This window comes from Cicer arietinum, chromosome 1 (assembly GCF_000331145.2).
Source record: "Cicer arietinum cultivar CDC Frontier isolate Library 1 chromosome 1, Cicar.CDCFrontier_v2.0, whole genome shotgun sequence".
Taxonomy (NCBI): Eukaryota; Viridiplantae; Streptophyta; class Magnoliopsida; order Fabales; family Fabaceae; genus Cicer; species Cicer arietinum.
Genome location: NC_021160.2, coordinates 2646124 through 2657480, shown reverse-complemented (window position 1 = coordinate 2657480; position 11357 = coordinate 2646124). Strand labels below are relative to the sequence as shown.

The 11357-nt window shown below is 26.6% G+C and overlaps 1 protein-coding gene across 1 annotated transcript; it reads right to left on the bottom strand.

Moving 5' to 3' along the window:
* Window positions 1-6557: 6557 nt before the first annotated feature.
* LOC101504196 (ethylene-responsive transcription factor 12) lies at window positions 6558-7455 on the bottom strand. Its single transcript, XM_004485755.4, has one exon. It carries the CDS (start codon window positions 7325-7327, stop codon window positions 6806-6808), a length of 522 nt encoding a protein of 173 aa, XP_004485812.1. The 5' UTR covers window positions 7328-7455; the 3' UTR covers window positions 6558-6805.
* Between the last annotated feature and the right edge of the window lie 3902 nt (window positions 7456-11357).

Sequence of the window (11357 nt, the reverse complement as noted above, 5' to 3'; positions counted from 1 at the left end):
TTGATGCATAAATTTTTTATGATAATTATATTACCTATTATATAACAAAAAAAATAAATAATATTTAATATATAGAAAATAAAATTTAAGTGTTAAAAATTTCACCCAAAAAATTCAACTTTAAAATTTTTTTAATGTACTTTTTAATGAAAAACCAAATTTGTAAAAGTAATTTATAAAAAATATCTTACTAAACATAAAAATACATTTAATATAAACAATTTAAAATTAAATTATCAACTGCTTCTGAAACCGGATTTTTTTTTATAAATATCGCTTTAAAAAAAAACATACCACATTGCTACATTTTAACAAAATAATACCAAGTTATCTTACTCTTTGGCACTGCTATTTGATCATTGCATCCCCATTCTACGACTTCCTGAATAATTTTGTTAATTCAATAGAATGTTACATTCCTAAAATGCTATCATTAATAATTAGTAATTTTTTTCTTCACATTTTTGTAATTACGAAATTAATAATTATAATATTAATAATTATAATTATAATTTTTTTAAAATCAAAATATTATTAATAAATTAAGATTAAAATAATAAAATAAATTATGTTAATATTAATAATAATATTAATAATAATAATAATAAAGTAAATTATATTAATAACATAAAATTAACTAAATTAAACAAACAAAATACATTAAATTTAAAAATAAAAAAACACAAATTGAAGAAAAAATACATAAAATGTAAATTAATGATTTTCATCTAAATATGCTCTAGTTCCATATCTAGGAGTTGTAGAACTTTTCTAGAATTTTGAACTAGTTGAGGTTGTTTTAGTTGATCTTTATTTTGATCATTATCCTTGTTTGGATAACAACCACTACCATGTGCATTAATAAAATTTTGATTTTCGAAGATATACATGGACTCAAAAACAGCCAATCAGAAATTGTGCAATAACTTTTTTATAAATTATAAAAAATTCCACTATTTGTGGGATGAGCGAGGTTAATATTGTTTACACAAAAGAAACGTAATATTGAGTCGATATAGATTATTATTAATATAATTTTATTTTGTTATTTTTATTGTAATTTATTATTAATATTTTATTTTTTAAAATATTATAATTATTAATTTTGTAATTTTAAAAAATATAAAGAAAAAATAAATTATATATATAAAAATTAAAAATAAATCGTTTGTGATATTGCAGAATACGATGATTAAGAAAAGCAAAATTTTAGAGGATTTATTTTTTGAACGTGCCGTAATGTAGTATGTTATTTTAAGAAAATGGATATTTAAAAAATAAATCCTCTGAAACCTTGTTTTACTAAAAAAAATTAAAATTGTAACAAAAAAGGTCCTTCAAATAAAAAATATATCGTGTGATTTGTACCAACAAAAAAAATGTCATGTGATTTGATTTGAAATCACAAAAAATGAACAAGGAAACCAAGAAAAAGCAACTTTTGAAAGCCGGCAGATTAACAACGCGCACGCGCGTGATGATTGCTAAAAAATGTACTCTCACTCCAATTTTCACACGTCATGGTTATTACTTATTTTTTTTAAAGAAATAAAAGAAAACGTGCTGGTCCCATTCTCGTTCTATGAAAAATTGGAGTAAAATATTTAGCTAATTGTGCTACTTATCCAAAACGCGAAAGGTTACAAAAAAATTAAAAATCCGTAAAGCACACCATATTAGCTAGGTTCATTTCCACGGACACATGTACATATACTGCCGGTGTATTTTTATTTTATTTTGCCGTGATTAAAATTAATTAATTTATGTAATTTTAAATATTTAATTAAATTGATAAATATTAATATCATTTAATTAAATATTTTTAAAATTTTAAATTCATAATTTATATGCGAGTTTATAATAATAATATTTTTTATGAATAAAAAAAATTTAATTTCAAACTTTAATTTTAATTATAATTTATATAATATATTTAAATAAAAATGAATTAAATAATAAATTTTATCATAAAAACAAAAATTACAAATTTTAGCTTTATACTAAAATTAATTATAGAGAAAAAACAACAATTTTATTTATTAACACCTAAATATACTATACTCAATTAAGTAGATCTAAAATTGATATTCTTGGGAAATGAAACAAAATATGCAATTACAAAGTAGAATCACCCCATACAGATACATAATATTAAAAGTCTTACGCCACAACTTGTAGCGTGGAAATAAACTAGTCCGAATTGAATTTACAATACTTTAAAATAGTTTAATTTTTTATATAATTTTAATTATTGTTATAATTTAATTTTATATATACTACTATTAATTTATTATGTTTCAGTTTATGATAATTATAAATATATAATAGTTTATAAACATAATTTAAATAAAATATGATTTTATTTTTATTTTTATTTATATACTTTTGAATTTTTATAATTATTTCTCTCGTTGTATAAATAAGGTGGGTTTGTTTTTGTTTTTTCGACTAAAAGTATCAAGTTTGTTGATATTCAAGATATTTGATATCATCTCATTTTGTTAAATGTGAATATTATTAAGTAAGACATCATATTTTAGATTCAAATATGAAACATTGCAGTTAAATATATGAATTTTTTGTGGTATTTATAGATTTATTTATAAAAAAGTTGGTAAAATGTGTTTTAGGCAATTATGAAATCAAAGAATGCTAACATTTTTCTCTCTAAATTTTTAACTAAAAAATTGTATGTTATTTTATTTTAAAAATTCATTCAACCAAAATTATTTTTGTCACAACAGAATTTATATCCCTTCAATTATTTGTAAAATTATGGTGTATTTACAAAAGAAAAAAGATAAAAAATATATATACTTTTAGTTTTTTAAGTTTAATCTATTTCTCACTTAAACTCTCTAAGTTTATTTTCTTTTGATTTGGTCATTTAAAATATATTTAGTTTGCATCATTTAACTTTTAAGTTATATTAAGTCACACAAGCAATCTTGTAAGTTTTATTTTATTTTTCTCGCATTACTATTACGAAATATTAAGATATAATCCAAACATTCCAGTTAGTTGAACGGGTAAATTACTTTTCAAATAAAAGAAATAAATAGCATTGATTATATGGACAAAACTTTATCATCATAATGGTTACAAAGTAAATAAAAATATGAAGACCAATTATAAGATTTGATAAATAATTTTTAAAATATTAGCATGAGAGATATATTATTGCAACATTTACTAGAATTTTTAACTATTAAAAGTTTTCAATTGCTCTAATCATTGTTTAAAATGAGATAAACGATTAATGACAAATATAATATAACTTAAAGCACCAAATAAGAAAGAAAAAAAAAATAAACATAAAAGATCTAAGCAGGAACTGAACTGAGACTTAAAGAACTTGAAATGTATTTTTACCAAAAATAATTTACAATGTATTTGACAACACTATACTTAATTTTGTTGGAGTTGAAAATTTTAATTTTAATTTTAATTAAGGTGAAATGTTGTTCTTAGAATTTGGATTAAGACATTACACAAACTCCACAAAATGAACTTGTAAAGTGAGGGTCACCCACCACTTATAAACATTTTGTCATGATTTATTTTATCCAATGTGAGACTCTTAACACATCCCCTACACATCCATGACTTGATATTTGGACGTGACCCGATAGTGATAACTGAAGAGTAATGAATAGTCACAAGAAATGAATTTTAAATTGTGATCTTTTTAAAATTTAGTCCAAGCAATTTAATTATTGTTTTACTCAATATTAAACTTTGTAATCATAAGTTGATTAGTGAGCTCTAAACAAACTATAACGTTTTGGACATTTTATATGAAATTAAGAAGTATTAAATAATAAACAATGATAATAATGTATGATTTGTGCGTGCAAATAATTAAATTTAAGTGAAAAATGATCACACACAAAAAAATTTACTAGTTAACTCAACTCGCGCTAGTCTAGTCATCTCAACAATGAGATTTTCACTATGTGTTTCAGAATCGAAATGTTATCCTTGCACTTTTTCTCTTGATCAATTACAATAATTACTTTTCAACCTAAAAATGATTTTTATAGTCACCTTTCAACATTGATAGAATTTTCATAGCCAACTTTCAATCTTAAAATGATTTTTACAATCAACTTTCAATCTAAAAATGATTTTTACAAACAAAATCAAACTAACATAAAAGATAGACTAAGTCTATCACAATGTTTATGATAAAAGTATTTGGGATATAATGATTCGCAACTATTTGTGTTGTGTTAATTGTAAGGAAAACTCAACGAGGATGATGCAAAGATATAGTGAAGAGAGTTGGTCAAGATTGGTTAAATAGCTTTTGACTGGAACAAGTGAATATTGACTGTATGTCAATCTGTTTCCTTCATCTTCCAATTGATATTCTATTTATAGATAATAAGAGGCTTTGAAAACTTTGATAATGCTAAATATATTCGTTAAACACATTAGCCAAATGTTGGATCTAATTTAGACGTATTAAACGCATGTTTATACTCTTGTCTACAACGTTCTTGACCAATCTAGAATGTTATTTCTTTTGAGTTGAAAGGAAAATGTTAACAAGTGTGAGAATGAGCTGTCAAAAGTTAGTTGAAAATGTTTGATCTGAAGCATGCATAATAGTGCTAGTACAGTGTACTTGTGTCATTTGGTCGTTACATGCAACTCATCAATCTAGATATTGTTTTAACTATTTGGACTTTCAATGTAAGTCATAAAATTGTTTATTTATTCTCACCAAACATACATTTGAAATTGACATTCTTAACTTACAGTTTGAACTTCTCAAACTGATATGTTTTGACTTTGTCTTTAATAAAGGACAACCATAATATTCAAAAACATTCTCCAATCATTTGCTCTTTAATAGAATAACCAAAATATTATACTAAGTGTTCATCTATCATTTTTTTAATAAATGACTCAATCAAGAAATTGTTTCTTCATCAAAGTTGTTCGCCATGAGAATGTTCTTTTGAAGATTCAATAATCATTCTCTTGAATGATTGGTATAGTATATGATATATTTAATTTAAGATTCTTTCATAAAAATATTGTTTGGTTTCTTTATTTATCTTCAGATATGTTTAGAACTAAAATTTATGTATGCATTTTTCTTTGGTTCAAAATAATCTCAACATAACTTTTGACTCTCTTGGGTTCACAAATCGAAAAGGAGAATGTGTAACGTGATAGCAAGTGTCCCAATGTATATTAGATAGATTCTAATACAATCTTAGACTTAATTTTGAGCCCTAGACAACCCTAACGAAATTGACTTGTAAGGTGATGACTACCCACTATTTTAAAATATTTTGTCAGACTTTATCTAATACAATGTAGAATATTAACTCTTAGCACTACCAACCCATATTATAAGATGGTATCAGAACGTATTCGATCTAGCCACCTTCCATTTTTATATACGCACAAAACTCAATAATATTGGACGTGAAATGGTGTTAGGAAAAACTCAAGTTCTATATATCTTTGGGAACTCTGCAATACTCACTTTGCCACACAATGAGTATCGTTTAAGATTATTGTTCACATATTAAAAAAAATAATAAGTAGAAGAAATAGATATGTAATTTTATCAAACTATTCATCTTAACTATAAGTGAATTTTTCAATTTTGTTAATTATTGAAAAACATTATAAAAACAATATTTAAATATAAAATGAAAATTATAAATTACATTTATTTTAAAATAATTTTTTATTTTATTAAAATGACATAAATTGTAAAATCAAAGAAATAATTTACACTTTATATCACCTTAAACATCAACTTTGTAGAGAAACCTATGTCATTTAGTTGTGTAGAGCTTAACTTAAATTTTAATAAGAGCTGTGAGCCCGACAAATTCATTATAATCCAAATGTGTATTAACAAAATAGATTGATAAAACTAAAATGAGATGAAGGTACGAGGCTATGAGTTGAGCGTGATTCTGAGAAATTAAAGTGTAGTATATAAAGCTCAGGTTGAAGCAAAATGACGCGCTTAGGAGGGCGAGTGGGTCTAAAAGTGGATGAAAATATACGCTGCCAAAATGATGTTGAATCAGATCTCGACTAGAAAAAGAATGCCATCATGCTGATACCCACACGCGCGCATTGCAGTTCCCGCTCCTAAAAAAAATCAGACCCACTCGCTTTCAAATCGCGTGTAAAACCACACTCTCAAACGCCGTTGTTTCACTATGATGTTGCAACAGCATCAAACGTGTGTTAATTCCTCATCGGCTGTCTACCACGCTGCCCAACACACCAAAACCGTAAAAAACTAAAATGTTCTAAGTGGCATATTGATGTGAACCCTTAACATGAATTTTAACTTGAAATTAGATTATAGTTCAACAACGGCTCATTTACATGTTCCTTATCTATATAAGGTCTCTAGATTTTGTTTTTATTAATAAGACATCTAAGTAAATTGAAGAGTAAAGGGTTATATTATACAAACTCCTTTAAATCTCAACTAACGAGACTAGTTTAGTGTAGGAAAACAATAGTTATACACATTAATTTGTTAATATGGAAAATAAATAAATGTCAATACGTACAGTACAATATCATACTAGTTCATAGGTTACTCTTTTTCATTTTTTCTAAAATGTTAGCGTTACATAAATTACAAAGATAGATAGATAGATACTCCACAAATGATAACTCTACCAAACTAATGAGAGGAAAAAAGACATGGAAGCCTAATTAATTACTAAATAATATCTTAAAAGAGAGTGCAAAACGACGCCGTTAAAAACCTAGGATAAAGGATCTCATTTACGCTTCTCATTTTTTAGGATATTCATAGCCACAACGGTGGAGGTTCGTTTAAATCAATCGGAATCCCACGTCGGACGAGTCCTAAATAAGACGCAGTTGAGGTGTGCTCAGCCACCTGAACTCCACCGGAGACAGAAAAAGCACCGTCATGACGCCTAAGTCCAGCGACCGCAGCAACAGGTGGAGGCTGAGGAGTGTTAAAATCCTTGAGAACTCCAGTCTGAAGAAACTCAGTCACGACGAAGCTGCGCGAAGGGACAGGCGGCCATCGGTGATCAGATGAAGGAGCGTTGAGATCAAGACAAAGACCAGCGGCAACCGGCGCCGGAGGAAAGTTAGTTTTAGCCTTAGCTCCACGGAGGGAACGAGCGGCGCCGTCGTAAGCAAGAGCAGCTTCCTCGGGAGTATCAAATGTTCCCAACCAAACACGTGTCTTCTTCCAAGGATCGCGAATCTCAGCTGCATAGCGTCCCCATGGTCGCTTTCTAACACCTCTGTAGTGTCCTTCGCGGTTAGCTGAAGAAGATGAAGATGAAGAATCCATTAACAAAGAAAAGAAAAAGAGATTTGAAGTGATTGTGTTGGAATGGATGGATGTTTATAAAAGTGATGGGACCCACATTTGCTCCCGTAATTGTCGGCTGGCCGGCACCACCTCCTCTGCATCTCTTTTTCTTTTGTTTATATAGACAAACCATGTCACACGGGGTGGGAAGCAAATTTGGATAAAATAAAGGAGAGCCGTTGATTTATGATGGACGGTTGTGATTTGATGGAGAAAGAAAGTGGTGGGACCTATTGGGAGAGCCGCCGGGTGATGAGACGTGTGGGGTGGAAACGGGTGATAAGAATGACGTATGCCCTACTGATATTGTACGGCGTTTTCTGAACGGCGCCTGACATATTTTTTAATTTAAATATTTAGTTTGAAATAGTGTGTGTTTTTTTGGGGATTGAGATTTGAGATAAATATGAATAGTGTGTTGTTTTATTGGAGGGGAGTTTGTAATAAAGAGGTGTTTTATGGGAATTTGAGTTGACGTAATTGAAAGGGAAAGGTGGGTGATGACGTGGGAGAATATAATTGGTTGGGGAATAAGTGGGGTTGGTGTTGGTGCAGTGAGAGAAAGTAGCTCCCACGTGGAATGGTGTCTGAGTAGCAGGGAACAGGTGAAGTTGGGCCACCTTGAGAAGATGGGCTTGGTCTCGATAGTTGGCGTGTTTGACTCCGTTGGGCTCGCTTTATTATTACTAATTACTAATACTACTATTCTTTTTTCATCAACAAAAAAGAGAAAATGAAAAAGAGTGATAAGAAAAAAGTTCAGTGAGTGGTGAAAGTCAGGGGTGGTGGGTGATTGTGATTCAGAGTGAGTGACTGCAGCTAGCAGATGGCCACACTGTGTATGCCTACAGATACGGATGTAATAATAAAGGTCACGTGAATTCATTTTTTACTTTCATTCTTTCTACTTCTATACGTCATTTTTATTTTTTTATCATCATCTATCAATTTTATTAGATATTATATACATATTTTTAAAATTACGACCAAATATGTATTAATTCACAAAATGAGACTTAGGCTATTTTTTTAATGTCTTATTCTTGGTCGGGTATAAGATTAAAAGTGTTATTTTAAAAGATTTTTGCTTTATCGTGACAAGATATTTTATAAAATACTTCAAGTTATTTTTATTTTTATGAATTTGATTAATGGTGACAATATCCTCCTAAATGTTTTGTAACTTATCTTTTTTATTTAAGCGCTTTTGAATATTATTTTCGATATGCTTTTGACCGGTCATTGAATAGTAAAGTAAAACAATACCCATGTTAACATGAAATAAGTAGAATCGGTTCAAAACAGTGGAAGCTACAATATATTGCTTCAGTCAAGAATCCAAACATCTTCACAACGTAGTCAAACCACGTTTGACTGTTGTTTGAGTGCGTTTAACCTCATGGACTTGCAACCAAACAACCTATTAAAAAATGAAAAGATTTATCTATTGACTCTTTTTACAAATAGTATATTTAGCTATACAGTGAGATTTAATGGAAAAAATGTTGTACAATGAGATAGCCTATTTCCATTTCTTTTAATGTGACCGATTGAGATATACTAAGTCTCAATTGCATTCTTCCAAATTTAACGTTTCCAAATCAGAAGAAAAAAAAAACCAAGATTTCCATAAAATGGAAAACACGTTAAAAGAAAGTGGCTAACCATGCTCTTTGTAAAGGGTGTGCGTAGAAGAAATAAGCTATCTCGGTATAGCTAAACATGCTCTTTATATTTGGTTTGAAATAAGAACAATTAAATCGATTTTTTTCTAAGTATTTTTTAATTAAATTTTGTTTCGGAGGAAGTATATTAATAAAATAACTTATTAATTAAGACTAAAAAAATGTTTATTAATAAATTAATGAGTTAGTAAGTGGACTGACAAAAGCAAATGCTTTACAGATATTTCTAACTCTTGATTTACCATATGATAAATAAATATGAATTCAAATTATGTCATTTAAGAACTACATATTTATACATTATTATTTTTACATCTCCATAGTTTTATTGCACAATATTCACATACATTATATTTCTATCAAATTAAGGATGGAAATAATCGGTAAAAATTCAATTTTTTTCACTTAATTTTTTACTCCCTTTATACATATAAATTTATAAGCACCCTAAAAATATTATATTGCACCTTAAGATAATTTATTTTCAATTTACTAAATTCTTTTATTTTTATAAATATACTCTTTATTTTTTTTGAGACACAAATATACTCTTTATTGGTACTATTAATTCAATATTTTTCCTAACATTCTATTTTCTATCTCTCTTGAACATGTCACTTTCTCTTATTTTTGTCTCAAGAAATTTTAAAAATAGTTTTTGTTATATATATTTTACAGTTCTTATATATATTTTGAACAAAGGTGTTTTAATTTCTTATTAATTAATTACATATATTTTTGTCCATCATTAATGTGGATTTAATTATCTTTTGAATTTAACATTGGGGAAAATTATACTAAATGGTTATAATTTATTATGTAAATTATACATAAGGTAAATATTTATCTCTAATTAATTAATTAAAAACATTGTAAATCAATCAATTAAAATAGAAATATATATTTTGTTAATAGTGTGTCACTTAATATTTTTTATAGATAAAAATTTTAAAAATTCTAAATTAATAATTATAATTTACTGTATACATTATATATGAAATAAATATTAATTATTATTAATCTACTAATTAAAAGACGATTTTTTATCGATTAATTAGTTAAAATGGAAAAACATTATTCATTACTATTGTGTTTCTTAAATGTCATTGAGATGAAATTTTGGACATTATAATACACAAGGTATACTCTACGGCTTAAACTATATAAAATACTTAGTTAAAATATAGTGTTTTTGTGTACAATTATTTATCATATATATATATATATATATATATTATTGGCAGTATGAATCTTTAATATGATTTTTATATAAATTTAAAAAATAAAATAACATATTAAAATTTAATTTTAAGTATTAAATTTAATATTATCAATATTTTTTAATTAAATTAAATTTTTAATACATTTATCTTAAATGTTTTAAATAGAAATAATGTTTACTTAATTTTCGTATAGTTTTGATTTTATTTATTTATTTCGGACGTTTCTCTTACCAAAACATTTGGATGATTTCGTTTGGACCATGTCTGTTGATTCTCTCCCTGCACGAGGACAAGTTAGGTTATCTTGTGAGCAGAAAAAGAAAGTTAGGCTATTTTTTAATTTGTTGTGCTTTTTGGCACCTGCCTTTTGGTTTCACTTTTATATTCTTTGTCATGATGATGACGATGACATGATAGGACGGCACCTTTTTTATTTCTTCAATTTCTTTTCCTCTGTTTGAAGGTCAGGTTTGGACTTAATCTTACTGTTCACTTTGTTGTGTAATTGTGTCTATGGCTTCAATCCATTTCCGTGCAACTGTTTTTAGTTTTTACAATTAGTGACCGAATCAGATTATCTCTCGGGTACCCGTTACAGTTGCATAAACCATTTTTGTCCTTGAAAATCTAATAGATTGTCACTTTATTAAAATAATCATAAAAGCTTATGAAACATATTTACTATAAAAATAGTTTTTTTTTGTAATTATTACCACGTCACGTAAGACGTTAAATTGATTGATTCAAATAATTTATTTGTAATTATTATGATGTTTTAGTTGAATTAAGGATTAAAGTGACAACTTCACATTATAATAATAGTTTATTTAATTATAATTATAAAGAGAAAAAACACTAATACTAATAAATTTATTTATTATTATTATTTTTTAATGTTTTTTTACAAATATACTCCTTGTATAAAAGTTTGAGACATTAAATACATTTGTTAATTTTTAAAAGACAAATATTAAATAAATAAATAAAATTATTTAAATATTAAATATATTTTGAAAATCACAAATTTTTTATGAATATGATAAAAAAATCTACAAAAATTTCATATAATTGAGACTAGTGATAATATAAGATTAAATAAAA